We start from the raw sequence: 26,232 nt of genomic DNA, 5'->3' as shown, positions 1-26,232 counted from the left end.
ATAACTCTGAATTCTTGAGTGAATAAGCTGAGGTAAAGTGTTTGTAATTGATTATCTGATTGAAGTTAAGTCCTCAAATAAAACCAAATTACTTTACTGAAATTATGTTTTAAGAAAAACATTATTCATTGCTGAAAATGTGATTTAGATATTGATTATACTATTGAAGCATAAGCTGCAAGATATTCAAGACTGAATCACTGAATTTGTTTCTTGAATATATCATTGAGAATTGCTGAAAATCAAACTCTGACAAATTGATTAACTGAATTACTTGAAGTTTGATTTTGTATTATAAGTTTAGATTTCATAGTCAAATTCATATTCATATCTAGGACTCCCGATTGGTATAGTACGGTCGTTGCTTAGATATCTTGTTTGTGTAATTGTTGAAGTTTAAAATAAATAAGGGTTAAAGTAAATAGAAATTCTGCAAATATATTTTTTAATAACCCAATTCACCCCCCTCTTGGGAATACATCCTAATTTCAACCTAAAATCTCTTTTGCTATCTTTTTAATAGAGCTAGCTAATCTACTCCAAAGAGTATTTGTATCTATCCCATCCTCTATAGTCCAATCTCCATCTTTGATAATTTTATCTTTAAATTATTATATTTTCTCCCTTTAGGTTCCACCACCTAGTTCTCTTACACTGGCTTATTTTATCCTTTTTCTTCCTTTTTTTTAATACATATATCTAACACTAAGACTCTATGTTATGTGGTTAGGCTTTGATTTGGAATAACTTTACAATCCTTGAATGATAAACGATTTATCCTCCTAATTAAAAAGAAAAATCTATTTGACTTTTAATTTGTCCACTTTTAAAGGTTATTAAGTGTTCTTCTCTCTTCTTAAAGCAAGTATTCATTGTAATAAAATCATATGACATACCAAAGTATAAGATCATCTCCCAAGGCTCATTTTTGTCTCCATATCCATATCCTCCATGTATCCTCTCATAACCTTTATTATCCCTTCCAACGTGTCCATTTAGATCTCCTCTTATAAATATTTTCTCAGCCCCTTGTATGCCTTGTATAATACTACTGATATCTTCCCAAAATTGTCTCTTTAAGATTTTCTACTAAGCCTACTTAAAGAGCATAAACACTAATGATATTTATTATCTCTTGACCTAAGACCATCTTGATTTTTATAATTCTATTCCCTACTCTGTTTATATCAACAGCGCTATCTTTTAAGTTTTTGTCTACAATAATTCCTATTCCATTCTTATGTTTTTCTTTTCCAGTGTACCAATATATCCTAATTTATCAATTTCTTTTTCTCCCCCACCCGCTTAGTTTCTTGAAGCAAATTATATTAAATTTTCTTCTAATCATTGTGTCCACAATTTCCATACTTTTACCCATAAATGTCCCTATATTCCAAGTTTCTAATATAATCCTAGTTTCTTAAACTAGCTTCTTTGCTTGCCCATGTCCAGAATGATGCAGGACCCCTCACATATTTGACACCGTACCCGGGTGCCAACATGGCGTCGCTTTGGGGCGACGACTTAGCCCACCCTCGCTTACTTTTCGTTGCACCTGGATGGTACAAGTGCAACGCGTCGCTCGTAGGGGATGCCCTAGCTAATATTCGGTAAAAATTTATATCAAAGTGATCTGACTAATTTTACGGTGGCTGTCAGCTACCTAACGCAACCCTCCTACTTGGGATCGGGCGTGTGAAAAAATTAAGACATTAAGTGCATCACAGGTGGAGTTACTGTACAATCTCTATACCATAAGAAATTAATGTAGGGTACCCAAGCTCTTGATTTGAAAATTTGCTTGAAGCCATTGTTTGACATGTGCAATCCTGCTTTGTTCAGTGGATAAAAGTGAATGATGATAATATTGTTGGCCTTATAAGGCTTAGAATCTTGTTTTTATGATAACAAACAAGAGGAATTTAACATATTTTGTTAAGTGATGATACTTCAATATTCAAGTATGTGAACACAAAGTCAAATGCTTATAAGGATGATTCAAAACTTATATTTCAAAGAAAGATGATCAAATGAAGCTTAAAGAGTTAAAAGCATGGATTCCAAGATAATATTTAAAACTTGAAGATCATGAGAGAATGGATGTTAAAGAGGACTTGCTAAAAGCTTAAAGTATTTTAAAGCTTGAAGACAAGATGAAGCTCAAAGAAAGAAAAGCATGAAGACTTAAAGAGTTTAGAATGTCAAAATTTATAAGAAGTCTTTATGTAAGTACTTCGCATTTAAATATCTCTTGAAATATTTTTGAAGCTCTTCTAGGGTTAATTATGGACTTAGAGACCTTATTTCAAAACCCTTGAAAATGTTTTATAAATACTCAAAGCAAGAGCGCAAAGAAACTTTTGAAAACTAAAGTGGAAAATTGGATTTTAGTTTGCCCAGTCGACTGAAGTGTACCCTCGAAAGACTGACGATGCACCTTTAGAAGCTTGAAGTTTTACTTCAGACGTCTGAAACATTTTCTCAGAAGACTGAAGATTTAGTTCACTTGTCTGAAGATTTATCTGTTGAAACACAAAACAGGCAGAACACCCTCAAAAGACTGAACGTTCAATTCAGCCGTCTGAGCTGGGACTTCAGAAGACTGAACCTGAAGTTCAGTTGTCCGACCCTGTGTCCAGACTTAATTTTTCAAAGCATTAAGGAACATCAGAAAACTGAACCCGAAAGTTCAGTCGTCTGAACACTGTTAACGGTTAGAAATTTTAAATGTTTTAAATTTCAAATAAAGGTTTCTTGAGCCCCAAAATTAATGAAAATTTGGGAAATACTCCAAGTAAACTTGGGCATCACGAAAACACTTTTCTAAACCTAGAAATACATGGTTTTTCAAATCAAATTAAATGAAGAAGAAAGAAAGAATAGAAAATCTGCTGAAGGCCTTCTTGCAAACAATGCTTTCTCATGCTCTCTATCTTGCAATACTCTTTTGTTGAGAAACTGAAGTGCTGATCATCTCAAATCTGATTTCTACTGCTGATCTTCATCTACTAAGGATATTGGTGAAATCTATTCTTAAGCTTCAATTGTATTTCATATTGATATTTGAATATTGAAGTGCATAGTGTTTAAATTTGTACTAATCTGCTCTTTGAGAGAGTGTTCTTGTATGCAACGATTATCTTGTATTTTTGCAGTGTTCTTGGACGAATCCAGGTTATTGGATTGTTGACCAAGCGTGGGGTATCGCTTGGAGAGGTGATTACTCTAGCCTATTGAAGGAGTGCCCAAGCATGGGGTATCGCTTGGAGGAGCGTTGCTCTAGCCTAGTGAAGGAGCGTTTGAGCGTGGAGTATCGCTTGTAAAGGTTTTGTTCCACCCGGAAAGGAACATATATAGTGGAATCCTTAGTTAGTTTGCCTAAGGCGAGGACGTAGGCTGGGGATAAGTTGAACCTCGTAAAAACTTTGGTCTCCTTCTCTTTCCCTTACTCTCTTTATTTTTCGGCATACCTATAAACTGCATGGATGTTTTAAATTTCATGATCATAAATACTACGTAGTTTGGAAATTAAATAAACTGAAGTTTAATTTGTTTTTGGGATTGCGGAAACCGAAAGGGAGTACGTTGGTTGATCAATAATTTGCGGAAACCATAAGGGAGTACGTTGATTGGTTAACACCCAAAGACTCTTTAATTAAAAGTTTATTTAAAATCTAAGCTTTTGGAAAGAGTGTTGAAGTTTAAATTGTGCATCATATTGAGAAAGCAATTTCATTATCTACAGGGCTTGAATCAAATCCATTAGTACAAGGATTGAATCAAATTCATATACACAGGGCTGCAAACAAACAAATACTTTGAATTCTTGTAAAAGTTGAGAATTGCCATAGAGTTGCATATTATATCTTGAGTTGGTATCTTTGTTTGAGCTTTGGCTTACTTATGTTAAGTATTGGGTTGTGGATTGAATAAGTAAATAAAACTTTGCTGTGTAATTGTTAAATCAACAAGGGGTTAAGAACTTGTAAAGAATTAAAAGAAAATTTTAAAACCCAATTCACCCCCTTCTTGGGACTACACCTCAACTTTCAAATATCATCAGCATAAACTACTATAAGTATCATATATATATATATTTTGCAGATAAAAACCGAATGATTAGAGTAGCACTAGATAAAACCAAATGCATAGACTACCATGCTAAATTTGTCAATCTAGGATTGAGGAGACTACTAAAAGACCAAAAATGGCCTCACGCAACCTACATATCATACCATCATTACCCTAAGCAACAAACCTAAAGGTTGCTCAATGTATATCTTTTCTTGCAAATCTCAATGGTGGAAGGCATTCTTTACATCCAACTGGTATAAGGGCTAATCAAAATTATTTGCCAATGAGATCAACACACGAACATCTTAGTTGAGCAATAGGAGAGAAAGTCTCAAAGTAATCCATATGATATGTTTGTGCACCCTTGGCAATTGAGTCAAGCCTTTAGCCATTCAATACAACCTTCACTTCACAAAGATATTTGATGTTGTAGACCTAGTGATGCCTGACCAACTCCTTAACAAATCCACCAAACCCCATGTCCCTTCAGTGGTCAAGGCATCCATTTCTACATCCATTACATGCTTCCACCCATGGTTAGCTAGCGCTTCAACATTTGAGGAAGGGATACAAATAGGGTTAGCGTTAGGGTTTAGGATTTGATACCACATCAAATTTCATGGTGGAGAAAAGGGAGTGGGAGAGATAAGAAATGAGAATAAAGTAACCTTAGGCTTAACATTGTGATTGACCCTCACTATTTATAACAAAATGAGATATTCAATAGAAATAAGTACCACTTGGACAACATCCTTTGGTCTACACTCTTAATGATGTGAATAAATAGGACCATATTAGCTAGGGTCAAGATATGGCTGGCGGCATGGTTTTAAATCGCGGTAGCGGGTAGCGTAACGTAACGGTAACAGGTGTAACGGGAAGCAGGAGTAGCGGATGTTACATAACGGGAAGCGGGTGTAACAACCGTGAATTTTTTTGAAGCACACACAACCTTGTTCATATTAGCGTACTTGCATGTTTTAAGCTATTGGCCATTCTTAGAAAGGGTTTTAGTGTATTTTGGACCCTTTAGTTCGAGTAACTAAGTTATTTGGTAAGGGCAACAAGTTTACATTTGTTTTAAACCATCATTGATAGAAAATTACGTGTGTGCACGTATTTATACTTCTCATTGTTCTTATCTGTGATAAATTCTTATGTGTGCTAAATGAATTAATAAAATAAAATACATTATACACTCCATTAATCTATTAGACACATAAGACATACGAATAATATAAATATAAAATAGCTAGAAAAGAAAGAAGGTTGAAGTTGAAAAATAAAGAACATAAATATCACATTACTAATATTATTAAAAAAAAAATTCCTAACAAGTTAGTATTTTGAAATTGTTAATTAATGCATCTATTGTGAGTATTTAAAGAAAAAGTAAATTTTGTATCATTGTCATCCTCATTATAATTTTTTTCCCCCTCTTGCCACTTGGAATATTGAGAATGATATATGAAAGAGAGAGAAAAAGTGAGAAGAAAAAGTAAAAAATAAAGTATTTTTTTGGTGTAACAGTCCTGTAGCAATTACGTAACGGCCGTAGCGGCCTTTATGTAACGGTCGCAGTCCGTAACGGCTGCTACGTCCGTGATTTTTCTTCCCACCGATTTCGCAGTGTGTAACGGTATCGGTAACCCAAAAAACCTTTACGTAACGGCGTTATGTAACGGTCGCGGCCTTTATTTAAAACCTTGGCTGGCGGTTAAATGCTACTCAAGATAGCCCGTCTCAGTATAACTCACTCTATGATTGTTTTGCATGATTGCTTGTCACTAAATGGGATGCCAGGCAAAAATTATTGAATCTTGAATTAGTTTGCAACCAAGAAGATAGTGGAGATGGTTTGATTTTATGGACTTGTAGGATAAATGCTTGTATATTTTCAGGGAAGAAGATCATCTGTACTTTTCTATGTGAAAGGTTTCAATGCTTGGCTTCTCTATGGTTTTTTGCAGTAGGCTGTTTTAAAGGGGTGCCCTTTTCATATCTTTAGTGAGATTGGAAGGCGGATTTATTTTGATGGTAGTCTCTTCTTTTTTTCCATAGTTGGATATCTTATCCTCCTCTTTGCACATTCTTTTCTCATTAGTGGATTCTTTTCTTTTTCTTGAGAACCCCCCACCCTCCAAAAAAAAAAAAAAAGAAAAAAAGAAAAGAAAAGAAAAATAGCAACTAAGAAGAGAAACAAACTGAATAACGGCTTTAAAATTGTTTTTTTTTGGGTGGCAATGAGGGTGCACGGGATGGGCAGGCTTGTCTCATCAAGGACTACATTAATTTTAATGTTATGTGAAATCATGCTTCATTGCCCTACTTATCATTTGCTCATTTCCTTTCCCTTAGTTGTCATCTCTGCTACTTATGACTTGTTTCATTTCCATATTGAATTTCATAACATTATTTTCACATTGTCAAAATTCTATTCATCATGTAAGGTAGAATTATGGTTGCTCATCACTGTATGATTCTTCATGCAGAACCACAGAAAAGCATCCAGGAGATTGCGAGAAGTCTAATTGGTTCATTTATTTCTGTCAAGGTATTTGAGTTTCATAAATTTAAGTATGTTATTACCAAGTAATGGATATAACTTTCTCTTTGTATTAACTAAACGCAATGATTGTCTGGGCTATCGTGTCAAATTCCCATAAGATGATCATTGATTAAGTACTGCAGCAGGACAAATAGTTAAAATAACGAAAGTCACTATAGTAACAGTTCATGTGTTCTATGGCTATTGTAGCACGACATTATAGCATATGGCTAACTTTAGTAAGGGTATGCATAAACTTGGAAAGGGTGTTTCAGTCTTTTTCTTTATTATTTTTTTTGTGTTATTTTCATATTGCTAAGAAAAGATTTAATTGAAGTCTAAGATGATTGCAATTGGGGCTTTAAAGTTCTTATAAACAAAAAACTATGAGAGCATTGTAACAGGAAAAAAACTAAATATTACAAATACTGTCTTCAGCGATGAGGGGACTTTCGGTGGGCCAGGAGGAGGTGGAGGTGTCTCATCCCCAATTCATAGATGCTGCCATTATGTTCCTTGAGGTCAACGCAGAGAAACTCTGAAAGGCCCTTATTTGTTAAAATTTTTTTAGAAGGAATTTGGGCCCGAAGGTTAGCTTGTCTAAGAGTGGGATAGCAGGAGTTTGGAGGAGTTTAAGGCTATGTCTATATGCGCAATTGTGGAGTGGCACTCTACTATCTTAGCCTGTCCCTCGGAGGAAATCTTAATTCCCTTGGGATCTTGTGATTGAAAGACTTGGGAGAGTGTTGGAGGGGTGGAAAAGGGGGCACTTTTTCTTTGGTGGTTGTACTGCCCTCATTAGTGCAGCTCTCTCTAAAGTTCCAGTTTACTTCCTATCTCTTTTTATGGTGCCCAAGAGCATGGCTAGGATTCTGGAGAGGATGATATGTGAATTTCTTGATCGGGGCTTGGGGAGATTAGGGGAGATCACTTCATTAGTTGGGAGGTCATCAATAGGCCGAAGTTTGAGGGGGAGGCTGGGTCTCAGGAATGTGGTTTCTAAAGATATTGCTTAATGGGAAAATGGCTGTGGAGTTTCTCCTTAGAGTTTAACTCCTTGTGGCACAAGGTAATTTAAAGCAAGTATGGGATGCATTTCCTCTGATTATGTCACGTGGCATTTTTTTTTCCTTGTAAATTAATGTTCTTTGGCACAAGGTGATTAACATTAAATGGTAAATGGGTATGATGTTGATATTGGCATTTAGGCTTAGTCATGAGACCTCATTTTGCTGATTTCTTCCTTTTCTTTTTTGCCTCTTTGTTAAAAACGGTTAAAAGGCTTGATATACATTGTTGGCTCACAACATAATAGCTTAATCTATTGGCCCACTATATAATAGCTTAGTCTTTTAGGTAATATGGTAATTTAACATTGCATCAGTGCTATGGTTACCATGAGGTCAAGGATTCTAGTTTTGTTGCCAGCATTTATTGTAAGTTTATTAAAAAAATGATGGTGTTGCCAGTGTGGGTGTTCTTCATTGTTTGTTTATCTTCCCGTGTGCAATTGGGCTACATGTGCGAGGGAGTGTTATGACTTGATATACATTTTTGGCTCACAATAGTAGCTTAAACTTTTAGTATAGAAGTAATCTAACAAATTAAGTGTGGATAGCCTTTTGGTTCAACTTTGGAAAGATTACAGGTTTGGGGAGAATCCTTTTTTGTTGTTTTTCCACTTCTTTCCTGTGTTTTTACTCATGCAGTCATGCTTCTTTTTCTTGGTTATGTAAGGGACAGGTGCTCTTTTTGTGTCACTGAGTTGGATTTTTTTCATCCCTCATCCAGAAAGATGCTAGGGGTGGAGCTCAGGTGTTCTGGCACATTTTTGTGCAAGTGGTTTTGTTCCTAGTCTAATCGTCTGCTTCCTTCCGTACAGTCAATTATATTTGCAAAGCTAAGCTTCCTTCCATGGTTTTAAAACCTGGACCAATGACCAACTCAGTGAAGTCACTGGGTCGATTGGATTGGGTGGACTGGTGGGTTGAACCAGTAATTTCAGCATTACATGATAATATATGTTATATATATATATATATATAACAAAAATAATATTATACTAATCACCTTTTCAATTAATATTAAGATATTGAAACCAAAAGGAATTGCTAATAGCGATAATAAATTTTTTATTCCTTTTATTTTATTATGCACCTTATTATACATCACAGAACGAATATGGTGCAGTGGCAAGGCTCCTTGTACTCTCTCCGTCAGGTTTAGGGTTCAATACCAGGTGCCTACGGAATTTTTACCACATTTTCCCTTTTACGAAGGAGCTGGGCTAACTCATCCTTTAACCTGGTTCAGACTGGTTCATGCTAGTTCAAACTGGGTTGGCCAGAGCAAAGGCGGTTTGAACCAGGTTGAGGGATGGGTTAGCCCAGCTTCTTCTTAAAAGAGAAAATGTTTGGTTAGTAATGAGATGCATTCCCATTGTTGGATTCTCCTCTGGCTTGGGGTTTGAGGAACAAGTTTGTTTATTTTGGTGAAAGTTGGGTTTGCTTGGACTCTTTGGAATTGTTTTTGTTTACATCTTTTAGAGGTGTTGACAAGTGAAAAGATGCTAGTAGACTTTGGATTGGTGCAAGTCTACAGTAGGTTAGTGTATTTGGTTTGAGAGAAATTCTTGTATTTTTTATGGTTGTTCAATGCCATAGTTTTGAACAGTGGTAGCGGGTTGCAGAACATAATGATAAGTGGTGTAGAGGAAAGCGGGAGTAGCATATGCTGCATAATGGGACTCTGAATTTTTTCCAAGCGCATACAATCTTATGTATATTAGTGTAGTTACAAGTTTTAAGCTATTAACTCTTTCTTAGAAAGCATTTTAGTGCATTTTGGATCCTTTAGTTCAACTTAAAAATATTGTTTAATAAAGGCAACAAATTTTACATTTCTTTTAAGCCTGTTGAAGCTTGATATACATTGTTGGCCCACAAGCTAATACTTTAAGATTTTAGGTAAAGTGGTCATCTAACATGGCATCAAAGCTGGTTACCAAGAGGCCCTCTGTTCTAGTCTTGTTGCCTGTGTTTATTATATGTTGTTTAAAAATTATTGTATTCCATGTAATGAGTGTTATTTATCAATTGTTTATCTCTCCATGTGCTGCCGGACTGCATGTGTAGGGGAGCGTTGAAGCTTGATATACATTGTTTGGCCCACAACCTAATAGCTTAAGCTTTAAGGAAAAGTGGTAATCTAACAAAGCAGCTATTGACAAAAAATATTATATATGTATTTTTTCGTTTTTCTTACTACATGTTTGATAAATTAAGTAATAAATGAAATTCATTATAGACCCCACTAATCTATTGGGCACATAAGACATACAAGTAATGCAATTAGTTAAACAAGTTCTATTATTTTATTTGTTGAAGTAATAAAAATCAAATAAATTTGGACTAACAAAACAAGCAAAGAATAAGAATGTTGAAGTTGCAAAATGTAAAGAAGAGAAATCAAATTAGTAATATCATAAAAAAAATTTAATCAAATTATTAATTAATGGATCCCTTGTGAATATTAAAAATAAATAAATTTTGTATCACTATTGTCCTCATTATAATTCCCCCTCGTCACATAGCTTGTTGAGAATAATTTGTGGAAAGGGAAGAAAATGAGAAGAAAAAGTGAAAAAAAAAAGAAATTTTTTTTTTGTCGTGACACTGAGAACCCTATTGCGGTTATGTGATGGTCATAGCAGCCATTGCATAATGGTAGCAGTCTGTAATGGCCGCTATGGCTATAATTTTTCTTCCCACTAATTTAGTAGCATGTAAAGGAATTGGCTTTTTAGTAGCATTAGATGGAACTGCTGTCTAGATTCCTGGATATTTCTTGTTTATTTCCTTTATTTCTGTAATCTTTTTTCTTTTTTTTTTAGTCTTTCTTGGATGGTCGTTTGATGTTTCTAATTTTATTTCCTTTAGTTTTACATTTTTGAAATTTATGTACATTTTATGTGTCATAGGTAATCCAAGCAGATGAGGAGAATAAGAAGTTGATATTCTCTGAAAAGGAAGCCATGTGGTCAAAGTTCTCAGAACAAATTAATGTAGGGGATATTTTTGTAGCAAGGGTGGGTTCTGTTGAGGATTATGGTGCTTTTGTTCACTTATGCTTCCCTGATGGTACTTTCTTTTTTTGTTACAAATGTTGCTAGCTTTCTAATGGATTCTTTTCCTATGCTTAATTTATATTTGCATCTGGAAACTATGTGCAGGTTATTATTATCTCACTGGACTTGTACATGTTTCTGAGGTTTCATGGGATTTAATTCAAGATGTTACAGACATTTTAAGTGTGGGTGATAAAGTAAGGGTCAAAATTATTAAAATAGACAGGTGATATTTCAGTACACTTGCTTTATTTTTCATTCTATTATGCTTATGTACATTGACCTAAAAATCCTTGCGAAGTAGTTTGATTGTTGAAGTAATAAGTTATACAAACCTTGTTGGACAACCAATTATAGTTTAAGAAGGCCTTCATAATACAAATTAGACTTTGTTGTATTTATAGTTTTCTACACTAAATCCTTTAATGGTTTTCAGTTATCATAGTTCTCTTTTGAATATCTAAAAGACCAATGAAGTTTTCAAGTAAAAAATGTATGGGGTAGGGAAATAGTATTGTTAGAAGAGAGAATATGCCATTTTATTAATTGTGTAGTTTGAATAGGGGCATTTTTGTCTTTCATGTTTTTTTTGTTGTTAATATACAAGATGGTGAACCTGGAGCTGTACATATGCTCCAGGAAATGACTGCATATTTTTTTCCTCTTCCTTTCTTCTTTTCCTTTCCTCTTCTTCTCTCTAACTTGTTCATCTTATAATCTGGTTTATTTGAATTAATTATGATACTCTAATCAGTTTTTTTTCTGTCCTTGCTTTGTAATGATCTTTAGATGTACATTATTAGTTTCCTTTCCTGCAAGATCCACAGTATTTGTAACGCATAATTCATCAAACTTAATGTTAATGCTATCTTCTACGACAAGTGTTCATTTGTTGAAAACCCTATAGGCTTTGCTTGTGCCTAGAATATCCTAATAAAATTCCTTCATTTCTCTTTGAGTCAAAGTTATGTTTCTGGTCATGTTCATCGAGTATAAAACGTTTGTAGACAAATACCCAGAAATGCATATTGGGTCTTCTATCAAACAATAGTTCATATGGATTTTGCTCAAAATAGGTTGAACTAGAACTCTATTTATTGTGTAGCAAGCTGTGTTGAGACTTAGACCCATAAATATTTTGACAAATTTTTATCATTTAACATAGTTCTGGCCATTTGAATAAGGGTTTATTCTTTCTCTTAACTATTCCATTTTGTTGTGGAGTTCTAGGTGTAAAGAAGTTATGGAATATACCAAGTTTAACACAGAATGATTCGAATTCACCAAATTCCTTATTTTCAAATTCTCTACAATGATCACTTGGTAAAAATATTATTTGAAAACTCAGCTTATTTTGAATCTTTTTACAAAATACAAAAAATTCATGAAATGGTTCATCTTTTGATATAAAAAATATAGTCCATGTCAATCTAGAGAAATCATCAACTATAACTAATGTAAATCTTTTCCCACCCATGCTTAGTGTTTGCATAGGACCAAAAAGGGTAAGATGTAAAAGCTCAAGTGGTCTTTTGGTGGAGATTACGTTCTTAGTTTTGAAAGATTGCTTTATGTTTACCTTAACACAGGCATCACATATAGTGAATGTGCCTGAATCAAAATGAGGCAATCCTATCACACTTTCAAGCTTAGATACATTTAGAATGGATTTGAAATTAATTTGTCCTAACCTCTTGTGTTAAAGATGTAAAATTTTTAAATATAGACAAGGCATTTGTGTTTGCATGCTTCAGTCAAATCAACAATGTTGACATTTCCTTCTCTAAATGCATCAAACATTAAACTACCATTATCATTACGTACTATACACCCTGTTTTTGTAATGGATATAATTTAAATTTATTGCACAGTTGACTGATACTTGGCTGATTGTGTTTCAGTCCTTCAACTAATAACACATGTTCAATCATAATATGTGAGTTATTACCAATAGTATCTTCTCCAAATATTTTACCTCTATTGTTGTCTTTGAACGGCACATCCATAGTCTCTAGGTTGGATGGATATGACTTTGGACTTGTCTCCAGTCATATGTTGAGAGCATGCACTATCTAAGAACCTCTTGTCACCTTTCTTTTTAAAATATCTACAGAAAAATAAAATTAACTAACTTGGTGCCCAGTAAGTTTCGGCCCTTAATCATTAGAATTCTAATATTTTTTTAACCCATTTTTTTTTTCCTTTGGTAAACACCTTTTGTTTTTTCAAACTAATGCTTTTCATGATGTCCAACCTTTTTACAGAAGTTATATTGAACAGGAGGCGAGTGATCTTTACAAAATGTCTTCTTTTGGAGGTTTGCAGATGGATACTTTTAGGAAGGGCCAACTTCTTGAATTTAAAAGAATTTTGTGCGTTATGTTCAAAACATAAGTTTTCAAGGTTATATTAGTCTATGACTTGATTATGTAATTCATCACTTCCATCACTCAAAATCCCAATCTTCCTTTTCAAACTATCTTTTCTCATTTTTGAATCCTTTTACTTGAGACTCAAGTTCTCTTTTTAGAAATTTAGTTTTTCTTAAAAGCAATTTGTTTCCAAATTCTAGTTCCTCTATTTGATTTTCACAGATTTGCAGTCTTTCTTTTAAAAGCTGATTTTTGACTTTAAGTTGAGTATTTGGTTTTCAAAATTTCACATACTTGTTGACTATTTTCCTTTAGCTCAAGATTCTCAGACTTCAATTCAAAAATTCCTTGTATCAAATCTAAGATATTTTCTACATAAATCCTTTATCCCATCAAATGTATCATCAATAGTTAAGGGAGAGTCACTTGTTACCTCTTGGTTCTTTCTAAATATCGGTTATTAGCGACAAATTTGCAGTTTCTTACACATTTCTTTCACTATCAGAATTTGACGTTTCTGAGGCACTCCAGGTGGCGACCATTGCACTTTTCTTCTTGTCTTTACCTCTTCTTTTCTTGTAATTAGACATTTGGATCTGTAATTCCCTTGTTTCTTGTATTCATAGAACATACGTTTTTTATTTTTACTGTCATCTTTGTTGGACTTGTTGAGGAATTTTCCTCTAACACCTTTACGCATGAAGTACCTTGCCATCAGGCTATTAGCTCTTCGCCATCCTCATCTTCAGAACTGTCAAATGGTTGTGCTGCCTTAAGTGCTACATGTCTTCTCCTGCACAGGTGAAGCATCAATGATGTTCATGGCCATCTTATATGTAATGAGAAAGCCTTCATTGTATTGATGATATTGGTGAATATATTGTGCATCTCAACCACTGATTCATCATCTTTCATTATGAAATCTCATACATACTCGTAAGCATGTTAACTTTGGAGTTCTTAACCTGGTTGGTTCCTTCATGTAACAATTCAAGTCAGTTTCAAATCTCTTTTGTAGAGTCGTACCCTAAGACTTTCTTATATTCATCTTGAGTTAGCATAACACAATGTATTTATAGATTTGGCCTTTACTTGTATATTTTTTTCATCAGTCCTATTCCATTCGTACTCAGACTTAGGAATTTGGTCACTATTATCGAATTTCATAGGAATTATAGGTCCTTTCAAAATGTTTTTCCTAACACCAACATCAATAGATTGGATGTAGGTTTTCATCTGAGCCTTCTATAAGGTGTAGTTAGATCCATCAGATAAAGGAGGCCGACTAGTAGATTGCCCTCCAGTTAGTCCTTGGTTTTAAAAACTTAAGATGAAGTTAAATATTTTACTAGTGATTGAGGGTTATTTCAAACATCACTTGACTAAATATTCAAGATATTCAAGACACAGTCACTAGTATTTAGATCAAGCATGTATTAAGCAATTGATAAGTTAATGAAATTAAAACATGTGGTTAAAGCATAAAATAGAGAAGGAAATGGAGGGGCATTAAAGATTTATAGTGGTTTGGTCACTTGACCTACGTCCACTCGAACTAACTTGTTTGAGATTTTCACTATAATGCAATGCTAATACACTTAGTATTCCTCAATTAGGACACTCATCAAATAGGAAAAATTACTTTGGTATTTAATTTATAATTCAATGCAGAGAAAAGTCGAGGATTGCATTGTCAATCAAGCAATTGGAGGAAGATCCTCTTCTAGAAACCTTGGACAAAGTGATTCCTCAGGTATTCTAGGGGCATGTTGTTGAATCATGCTTCTATCACATTTTCCTTTTCATGGGATGAGCTTTCGTTTCTTTGATGAATATTATACTCATGCAGAATGGCAGAGGTGATTCTAAATCTTTGAGTATGGGCAATAGTTATGAAATTGAGCCTCTTCCAGGGCTTCAAGCTATATTTGAGGAGCTACTTCGTGAAGATGGGTATGGTTTGTATTATTGGTTGACCAGATTATTCATTTTCAAAATTTAATGCCCTTTTGTTGGAAAATGGTTATTGAACTTTTGCTTATTAAACTTTTTTATTCGTTTCAGAAGAAGGCAACATGTACATTCATATAGCTTACCATTTTAAATCTTCTGAAAATTTTTGGTTATTAATGTTCCATTCCGAACTTCTTTATACTGATGAATGTTGTGGTTCCTGTTTCTTCAACATTTTCATATAATCCTTTATCGTTGGCATTTATAGAGTTGTGAGGCATATTTCTTGTATCAAATGGAAACAGCAACATTCTTGAAGCATCCATTCTTCATAGCTGATTGACTTGCTTAATTAGCAAAAAGTGTTGTCTGGGATTGCACACTAGGTGAATGTACAACAAGTTGTCAAAAAGAAAAAAGGGAAAAAAGATAAAAAAGAAAAAATCACGACATAAAATATTTCTGTAGGAAAAATTTTCTTCTCTGCTAAACATGTAAATAAAATCGGCTTATGATAAATAAGAATAAGCTAAAATGTATCTAGGAAGCATTGCTGGCACATGTATCCACTAGCCAATGTCAGGAATATTTCAGAGAGTAGCAGTGTATGATGCTTGATTTCTTGATAATTGAGAAGTTGGAATATGATCTTTGCTACTGTGGTGTCTAGCTCAATACAGATTTTGATGCTCCTTTAAAACCATCATTTATATTGGTATCTATTTCATGTAATGTTGTATAAGATAAAATGGTGTTCTTGGCAGGCAATATTATGGCTTCTCAATTAATCCCCTCTCTTATAATCAATTGAATGGACAGATGGTTTATATCTGAAAATTTCGTTCTTTGGAATTCTGTTCTTGGTTTGTGTTCATGGGGTTGCATGTCAATCTTACAGTTTTGAGGTTGATCTTGGAAAAGTTAGCGGAAACCTCTGTTATGTTATGCAAAGCAGAAGCGTAAACTAGTGTCACAGTGTATAATTTGTTATTATCTCTCTCTCTCTCTCCTTAAATATTCATATGCCTCTTTTAGGATAGTCAGCTGATTCTATCTCTATTCATCCAAAATTTAGAACTATTCAATTTCTGTTCTTGGTTTGAAATATAATCGAATAATCTGAAAATGCTTGGGATGAGGCAGCACAAGAGTGGAGGAGAGAGGCCGATGGGCCCATGTGTTCTCTTCTCTTGTTCTGTCATGTGGGTCTGTTGATGGCCATGGGCCAGTGAAGAATGGCACAGTTCTTGAATCACCTGGCAGGTGTTTAACCTTTAACAGTCAGAATGACATTTATTTTGGTGTGTTATCCCAGTATAAATGATGTAAGAATTAGTCAGCAAGGATTCGAAAAGCGGGTGGTTTCCCAAGACCTGCAGTTGTGGCTTTCAAATGTGAGTTGCTTTACATTTCATTTCTAATATCATCTGTCTGCTCTTAGTCTTTGAGGCAGTTTACATGGCACATTTCTTTGACATTTTTCCTCGTATACAACAGGCACCAGCCACTGACAAACAGTTTACTCTTCTTGCCCGTGCTGGACGTCAGGTTAGTTTCATTATGACACACCTGTCTGTCTTTATTTATTTATTTATTTTTGTTGTTTTGCTCTGCTCTCTCAGCTCCAGAATTTTTATGGTTCAGGTCCAGGAAGTGCAACTGACGACGTCACTTGATCAGGAAGGTGTCAAAAAGGCATTGCAGCGGGTGCTGGAGCGTGTTCCCTGACTTCAATTGAAATGCCCTTTTGTTGTGCATATATTGCGACTTTGTTGTGAGGCCCGCGACAGATTCTCCTTTTATTCTTGGGCAGCTTCTGTAAAAGTGGTTGTCAACTCCAAGCATGTCACTGTTCTGTATATTGCATCCACAGGTCTATTTTTACAAGGCAAGTTTTTTTTCCAAATTTTTAATGCCCTTGAAATATTATTTTATTGTCCTAATGCTATGCACCCTATGAAGCTGTGACTGAGTGGCCATCCTTGTTTCACCTGAACAATGTGCTAGCATTTAGCTGTAAACTTGGCTCCCAAGTAAATAATATTTGTAGTCAAAATATTAGCGAATATTATTTGTAAGCTCTACACGTATACCTTTCTTTGGATGAATTTGTGTTTATATTTATGTTGTTACCAAATTATTTGTAAACTTGGCTCTCTCTCTCTCTCTCTCTCTCTCTCTCTCTCTCTCTCTCTCTCAGTGTATGTTTCAAAAGAGTTACTTCGTTTTCATTGCTTCACGTGGGCAATTAGAGGTCAAGGACTTGTGCCGCTTGCAAGTACCTATTGGAATGGTGGTGGTGTCTAGTTCATACTCCTTGGCAAGTTAGTGAAGAATTAATTTTATTGAGGGTATTTTGGAAAATTTTTATTCTAGGCTACAAAATCTAACCTGCTACACATTAGGGAGGGAGGTTGAGAAAAGGAGAGAAGGCCTTCCCCTCTTCTGTTTTATGTAGGTTTATTTTAACACTTTCATGGACATCCTCAACTTTGCCACCATGGACATATTAGCTTTGTGTGTGAATACTTGAGTCTCGCATGCAGAACCCATATATGGTACTTGTGCACTGAAACCATTATTTTTTTTCTGGTCTTATTATTGTTGTTATTGTTATTATGCACCACATGGTCAGGCAGGGAAAAAAAGGGAGAGATAGGTAGATACTTTTTTTTTTTTTGGTAAAAGAGGACGGTACCTTCTAATTTTATTAGAAAACCCTTCACTTATGGCGGAGGAAAACCGAGATAGATACTATGAACAAGTAAAAGAGAGAAACTTTTGGGTGGAGGACGAATAAATCATCTAGTAGAAGAGAAGCTCAAATTGAAAGATGGGTATTTTAGAACCTAATGGGATCTATAAAAAACGCTCAAACCCTAATCAACTTCTAGGTGTTTGGTCAACTTTTCTTTTCGGAAAGGTTATCTTTGCTCTTTGGTTTTTCCTTTGAAAGCAGAGTTTTCATAGATTTTGTCGACAGGGCAAGGATCGAGACTGAGGAATAAGAATAAGAGAATAGTGGAGTTGCCAAAGAAAACTCTAATGCCCCATTGGAACTTGAAAAAATATTAGGAAAAGGAAAGAAAAATATTAAGGAATCTACGTTATGTTTGGTTATTGAGAAAAGTAAGAAAGAAATAAAAAAATATATATTAAATTCATGAACAAAATTTTGATTCTACACATCATTAATATTTAATTTTTGTCAATTTTTAATCATATAAAAACGATGTTTCATATTTTTAATAGAATTTGATATAAAAGAAAAATACAATGAAAAATGAGCTTTTTCTTATTTTCCTTTCCTCTCAAGACAAAAGGAATGGCTAAAGATAACCATTATTATCTAGCTGCATGGATTTGAAAGGGAATTTGAATTGAAAAAAAAAAAAAAAAAAGTAGCAATGGTGCCTTAGAAATGCTAATTTTGAAATTTGAAATGATAGAAATGAAAAGTCATTAACTTTTTGTCAAAATAAAGAAATTTGTAAGAGATTGAGTTTAACATCAATTCGAATGGAGTCAAGCTTGAAAGAAGGAAAATTTTTTTGAATGAAAATATCAAATTTGCATGCTGATTTGAGTAAAAAGTGGCTTTTGAAAATGGAGTTTTTGAAAACATCCAAGGGTTGGATCATCATTGGGCAGATAGGAAGGGACAAAGTAAATAGAGAAAGAAAAGGAAGAAAAAAAAACCTAGTTTGTATATGATGAGCACAAAAACCTAGTTTATATTTTTCTAGGTTTTTCTTGATTTTTTTTTGAGATTTTTTAGATTTATTTGAATTTCTAGTGTTTTTTGTTTTTGGGAATTTTCTACAAAAATAAAATAAATTGAAACATATTAAAAAAGTCGTAAGTTACAAACAATAAAACAACAACAGTAATACAAATGAAACTAAACACCTAAAAATGGCAAAAAAAAAAAGAAAAAAGAAAAAAACTTTTTATCGGGTTTTAAAAATAATTTCCTATTTTCTTTACTTTTTAGCATTTTTCTCAAACACACATTGTTTTGGCTATTGCTCTAGCAATTTGCACCACTATAGGAGTCTCTAACACACATTGTTTTGGCCAACACCCCCGATCACCAATCAAATAGCCACCATCCCTTTCTATATCTTGTTTTGTGGCAACTGTGCCTTTGGCTGCATCCTTGCCCAAATTAGATGGGCACCCAACTTACTTTTCCTCACCAAGCTCACACAAACACATGTACTACACAAGCTTGACCCTTCTCTCCTCTAACCCTAGGGTTGAGGCAAAAAATCAAAACCAATTGCTCCAATACTCTTTGAAAATTACAATTTTGCCTCCCCCCAAACCCAAATTCCTTTCACCCTTTTAATGCACAAAACAAACCCAACCAAATAGCAACCAAGAACAATAATGAATGTTTATGCAAAGTAGGGATGATTACTTGTTCATTCAAAAAAAAGATAACCACACTTTTGCCTTATTTGTGTGAGGGAATCATGAACAAGTACTTAAAAATCAAGAACATGACAAGATTGGAAACAAACAATCACAATTGGTGGCAAAGACATTACTTTTGTGAGATAAACATGAGGATAAAGAAGAGCATGGTTGGATAATACAAGAACGTGAAGAAGAAACAAAGGGCATAACCTTAATGGAGAGAGAGAGAGAGAGAGAGAGAGAGAGAGAGAGAGAGAGAGAGAGAGGCAAAGACATTGCCTTTGTTAGATAAACATGAATATAAAGAAGAGCATGGTTGGATAATACAAAAAAACGTGAAGAAGAAACAAAGTCGTGTTCCTCTTCCCTCCCAAAACCAAGTTTGCCTCCCTAGTTAACCCTTATCCTTTATTTATAATAAATAGAGTCAGGGTTTGCTCTAAAGCTCCTTTTGTAATAATTCCCTCATAGACAAGATGGCTTCCCACCTTGTCCAAAAGTGTTGCTCATGGACATGCCTTGCCCTATTTTAGGCAAAGAAAAGTTGGACTAATTGAAGGATATTTTACTATTTGTACAAATGTCCCCTCAAACCCATAAGACATAGAATTGGTGCCTGTAAAAGGCTTGATTAGAATAAGGATTCACCACAAGTAGGGACTATAGGCCATTCTATGAATAAAAACATTATGTTCGGTCAAAATTTCCATTTGTAGATACCCTCTTTGGTTAATGTCTTCGTAGAAAGACGATAGATAAAGACAAAGATGTCCATTTTGGCCATGATAAAAAGGAAAGCAAGAATATTGGATGAAAAAATAATGATATAAAGATTGCTTTTAGGGATTAAGGACCTTGATCAAATGATAGAATAAATCTTAGGGGTTAGGGACCTTGAATTATCAAATTTGATGTCATGATACCATAACTTTCCATCAATTTTCCTCTTTGATCACCATATAATGTGTGAGGCTCTCATTAACATCAATGTTTAGTGGTTATATAGGCCAAGGTTTTCAAGGCATCTATGAATTGATTATTAGTCCTTGGTAGGTGTTAAAAAAGGATAAACTTAAGATATCGTGCCAATGGTAGGCTATCAACTTATAGTCTTTGGTTTTCCATTCCGTGATGACCTGATATTTGATTAATGTTGAATCACCATAGGCTTCAAGATTCTACACACTCATTTCAAGAGTAACTTTTAAACTAGCTATACATTCCTCATATCCTATAATGTTGTTGGTGCAAGGAAAATTTAATTTGGTGGCAACTGAGTGCTATTGTCCTTATGGTGACACCAAAATGGCCCCCAATCCCATAAACCATGAACGTTAGCTTTAGCATCAAAGTAGATATTTCAATTCGGTATTTCATTATCCACCAAAAAGACATCCTCATTGGGAAAGTTTAAGTTCACATACTCTCCATTTTCAATAAGAAATTTTTATTCTAATTCTTTCAATGATGCCTTATTCTTGTTTTTCAAAGAAGTATAATGTTTGTTGATTTTAACAAGAAACTGATGAGTTTTAATATATTCCTTTTGTAATTCCTCATAAGTAGGCATGCTATCACTACCACTAGATTCATAATATGAGTCACTAATATAATTATCACAAGATATATTGCCGGAATCATTGCACAAATCATTCATTAAAGTAGAAGGAGAGAGATGTACCTCTTCATCGGTTAGTGCTTTTCTCCTTCTTTATCTTTTAAGCTCGATTCATTTGGAGTGGGGGTCTCATCTCTTTCGGTTTCTCCAGACCTCTTTTCAAGTTCTTCCCATATTTCCTTAGCATTTTGACAAGCCATGATTTCTCTGAAAACATTAGTATCTAAAGCACAATAAAACATGTTCATGGCACTAGAATTGATTTGCAATAAATTCATGTCATGCTCATTCATTTCTTTTTCAAGTTTGGGAAACTCTTTATTATGAATAATTTTCATTAGGATATAGTTCCCTTGATCAATAACTTTCCAAGCCCTCCAATCCACTATTTTGATAAAAATAGTCATTCTAAGTTTCCAAATGGTATAATCAACACCACAAAATAATGGAGGTCTTGTAAAGGATTGACCCTCACAAAATGGGAATATACCAATATGAGCCATGCAATCTTTATGCAAATACGGTTAAGCTTATTGCAACAGGGCTCTGATACCAAATGTGAGGAATGGTGTAATCCCAAGAGAGAGGGGGGGGGGAGGGGATGAATTGGATTTTAAAAACTTTTGGCAAATTAATTTGTCGATTCACCAAAAAAGATCCCAATCAAAATATAAATGCGTGTATGTAAAAAAATCACAATAATATAAACAATCATACGCGTGTGGAAATTTAAATAGTGTAGGGAGAGAGAAAAATATCGAGATTTAACGAGGTTCGACTATACCCGCCTACATCCTCAACTTGGGCAAACCCCTTAAGGATTTTCACTATTACTACTCCTTCAATAGGGTGGAGCCACCCTCTACACTAGTCCTTCTATGTGTACCGACATCTCCAAGCGATACCCCGGGCTCGACACTCCTTTAATAGGGTAGAGCCCCCCTTTTTGAACGATGTACCCTCGCTCAGTATGGATCACACCATAACCACTCCTTCTAGGCGGAGCTACCTCTCCAGGTGATGTACCCTCACTTGGCACGGTTCATTACCCGAACCGTAGGGATACAATTTGAAAAACAAATTTTTCATACAAGGAAATGCTTCTACAAAAGCCAAGTTGTACAAATTGAAAACTATATGCACTCTCAAATGATTTTCAAAATGAAGCTCGATAAAGTTAGGGTTTACTCTAAAAAATATTTTTCAAGTAAATTTGAGAGTTTGGAAAATGATTTTTTCTCAATGGTTGACCTTTGATTTATCAAATAGAGAGAAGCTTTTCAAGTAAGTATATATGAGTGAATATATGCTCAAAGCTCCCTTTGAATAACCAAAAGATTTTCTTCCAAAAATAATTTTCAAGATGAAAGTAGGAGAAATAAGAATTTGATGCTTAGAATTATTACTAGGGCAAAAAGGCTTTCAAGCAATATATATGAGTTGATATAAGCTCAAGCCTTTCAATAAAACTCAAAATATTTTCTCCCAAAAATGTTTTCAAAAGGAAAGGTAGGAGAAAAAGGATTTTAATGCTCAAATGAGTATAAAATAGATTTAAGAAACAAAAGATATTCAAGCAAGCTTTCAATATGATTCTCTAACCTTTTTGAAGTGTTTGGGTATGGTTTATATAGACAATTTCAAAATATGGCCGTTATATGACCATTGGGCATTAAAATAATATTTTATTTCAATTTTTCTGATCGTTAGGGCTTAAAATTGCCTGAACTCGAGAGGTCCAGTCGATAGGCCCAAGGTCCGGTCAACTGGCCCTAGGGCGATCTCCATTCTCGCGAGGAATGGTCTGCCGGGCCTTATGATCCGGTCTGCAGGATCATCCTTCGTAAGAAGCCCAGATGACTGGGCTTTAAGCACCAATCAACTAGCCTTTGTAAAATTGAGTTTTGATCCCGTATGTTCTATTCGGTCTACTGGGCCTTAAAGCTGGTTTGCCGGACCTTTATAAATTTGGCCATTTACACTATCCAGTCTGTGAATTATGGTGTTATCCCAAGAGGGGGGTGAATTGAGTATTTTAAAAATTAGATCCTTTAGGTTCTAATTTTGTAAACGATAATTTCAAACTTGCAAGCTACAATTTATTATTTCAATCAATTTTATTAATCAACCCAATGCGTAATTTTAAGTGTCTTTATCAAGCATACAATGTTACCTAATCATTCAAACATATACCAATTGATCAACACATACACAATATGATTACGCGGAATTTAAATAGAGATAAGGGTAAGAGAGTTGCAAACTCGATTTTACGAGGTTCGACCTACCCCAACCTATATCCTCACCTTGAGTAACCCACTCAAGGATTTGATTAAATAATCCCTCCTTTCACTGGAACGGAGCTTCCCTTAGAATCCACTGCTTACAAGAGGCACAACTTCCTCCTCACCCGATTCACAGACCGAACCGTGATTACAATATAGAATTAGAATTCTGCACAAACTCAATATTGCTTCTCCACAAACTAGTGAGTACAATAGAAATCTTAACACATAATCATATGATAAATACTTGAAACTCAGTATGTATGTAACAATATGACTTCTATAAGTCGAATGATATGCTTCACAAATATACCCTTCAAGCAATATCTCCCAAAAATTAGTTTTTTATAAATAAATACTTTGGAGATCTTGGAGTTTGATTTCGAATCACTTTATGCAAGAATATCAAATAAGATCCTTAAAAAAAATAGACTTGAATAGTATGTAGATCTAAGTTATTGCTATCAAATAACTCTTAAGATTAAATCTTTGAGTAAACAATAAACTTGATACTTTTTCAAAGATTTGAACAATATTTCTCAAATACTTTTTGCACAAATAAAGTAGGTCTCTTTGAATAAAAATATACTTTTGAATATTACAAGGTTTCAACACTTTAGAATACTGTTCCCAAAAACTTTTCTAATCTTTCATAGAATGTATACATAATTAATAAATCAAGATCAATCTCTCAAATAAAAATATTCAAGAATACGTTTGCAAAAAAATCTTTGAGAATAAACCAGCAAGTAGTTTGATCACCAAACCTCAATACCCAAATTGTTTGCACAATATTCGTAGGAATGCCTTTTGAGAATCAATGTAACCCAAGCTTAGATTTGATGTGAATGCTTTGAAATCGCAGGCAAGGGCTTAGCAATGTGTTCAATGCTTTCTAGAGATGTATATACGTTCAAGGCTCCCAATAATATGCAAAAAGTGAGGCACTAGGGTTCTTAGGTTAGTTTTATAAGTGTTCTCAGCCCTAGATTTAATCTTGACCGTTGGATCAAGTTAAAAACAAAAATTTTAATTCCTGTCGGCGCTGAAACGTGAATTAGCGCCCTGATCTTTGTCGACGAGTGGGTAAGTTCATCGACGAGTGAATAACACTCGTTTGTTGATGAGGCCATGAGTTCGTCGATGAGAGCACTATCTGAACTTTTTAGGCTCTCTGTATTTGTTCATCGATGAGACAACACCGTTCATCGCCGAGTGGCCTTCATACGTTCGTCGATGAGGCCATTGGGTTCATCAACGAGGCCTCTAAAATTTGCCTCAAAAAATTTATTCAACCTGGACTAATGTAAATGAATTTTTCATGAATGCATGAGTCCTAAGGTATATTTGAGCTTCAAAATATATCATATGACATGTAAATACATTTAATTCTAAATAACCATTCCCATTGACGATCTCAAACTTGAAGCTTGCTTTTCCATCCTTTTATTCTTTTAGATCCATGAATTGAGCCAAGTGATATGTACTTTAGGTTCCTCGTGACTTCCACATCAAGATCACCGTTCGTGCATTCTAAATCATGATACTGTTGACAAACTCAATTGCACAGGTCAAATACCAAGTGATTTGTTATTATCAAAATAGAATTGGACTCATAGAGTCAACACGGCCGATTGGGCTTTAACAGCCGGTCGGCCGACCCCTTTGAAAAACTTAGTTTTTGCGTTCTTTTAAGTTCAAAACTATTTCAAAACCTATTGTGAAAGATTAAAATTTTATTAAAAAGTTTTTTCAAGTAAATTGGAGATCCTAAGGTCAATCTAAGATTGGAGGTGAGCTTAAAATTAAATTATATGAAATGCATGCAAAAATTAAACCTAATAACATTACAACTGAAAAAAAACATAAATCTTCAAGCTTTGCTCCTTTGATGTCCATGAAATACGCCGAAAATATGAACGCTTAAGAGCTTTCACGGCTTCCAATTTGCATATGTCATTTATGCTTATAGAAGGATAAACTTGTTCATACACTTAGCACACAAATGAGATGTTGTGGTTTGTCATAATCAAAACGGGATAGGACTCAATAAGTCAACATATACCTTTAGGTGTAATGGGAAAAAAATATCTGGAGTCCCTTTGAGCCTAAAATTGATAAAAATGACAAGCAAGACAAGAAAAAGAAAGATTTGAAAGGAAAAGAAAAGGTTGGAAATTCATTGCTCATTTTAAGTAAAAAAGCAATTTGAACAAGAAAGTAAAGAAACACAAGTTGTCTATGTTGTGGTGACCAAAGAGAGTGACTCCTCCATTCCTGAACATAAGACACCACCTGAGGTGTCACCCATACTTTCTAAGTTTAAGGATGTTATTTCTGAGCCTCCAAGTGAATTGCCTCCCATGAGAGACATTCAACATGCCATAGACCTTGTTCCAGGATAATCTTTGCCTAATTTGACTCATTATAGGATAAATCCTAAAGAATATGATGAATTAAAAAGATAGGTTGATGAGTTGAGAGGTAAGGATTTTATTGAAGAGAGTATGAGCCCCTGTGCATGTCTTGACCTTCTTACTCCTTAGAAAGATGGAACATGGAAAATGTATATTGATAGTAGAGCAATTAATAAAATCACCGTCAAGTATAAGTTTCCCATACCTAGGCTTGATGACATGCTTGATCAAATGGCTGGTTCCAAAATATTTTTAAAGATTGATCTTAAAAGTGGATACCACCAAATAAGAATAAGACTTGGAGATGAATGGAAACTACTTTTAAAACCAAAGAAGGCTTGTATGAGTGGTTGGTGATGCAATTTGGCCTCACTAATGCACCTAGCACATTCATGAGAGTAATGATCCAAATCTTGA

At 34.4% G+C, this 26,232-nt stretch overlaps 1 protein-coding gene across 1 annotated transcript in view; it reads left to right on the top strand.

Annotated features, from left to right (window-relative positions):
* Positions 1–17,221, top strand: part of LOC131151947 (uncharacterized) — a 36,588-nt gene extending 19,367 nt beyond the window's left edge. The window contains exons 3-10 of the mRNA XM_058103472.1: positions 6,567–6,628; positions 10,602–10,761; positions 10,854–10,974; positions 14,792–14,873; positions 14,970–15,073; positions 16,389–16,467; positions 16,571–16,621; positions 16,718–17,221. Coding sequence (XP_057959455.1) covers positions 6,567–6,628; positions 10,602–10,761; positions 10,854–10,974; positions 14,792–14,873; positions 14,970–15,073; positions 16,389–16,467; positions 16,571–16,621; positions 16,718–16,801 — 743 coding nt within the window. The 3' untranslated portion in view covers positions 16,802–17,221. The remainder of the gene's footprint in view (positions 1–6,566; positions 6,629–10,601; positions 10,762–10,853; positions 10,975–14,791; positions 14,874–14,969; positions 15,074–16,388; positions 16,468–16,570; positions 16,622–16,717) is intronic.
* The last annotated feature ends 9,011 nt before the right edge of the window (positions 17,222–26,232 follow it).

The sequence above is a fragment of the Malania oleifera genome, chromosome 3 (genome assembly GCF_029873635.1).
Source record: "Malania oleifera isolate guangnan ecotype guangnan chromosome 3, ASM2987363v1, whole genome shotgun sequence".
Classification (NCBI taxonomy): Eukaryota; Viridiplantae; Streptophyta; class Magnoliopsida; order Santalales; family Ximeniaceae; genus Malania; species Malania oleifera.
The sequence above is the reverse complement of the archived record's forward strand: the minus strand, read 5'-3'. Positions and strand labels throughout refer to the sequence as shown.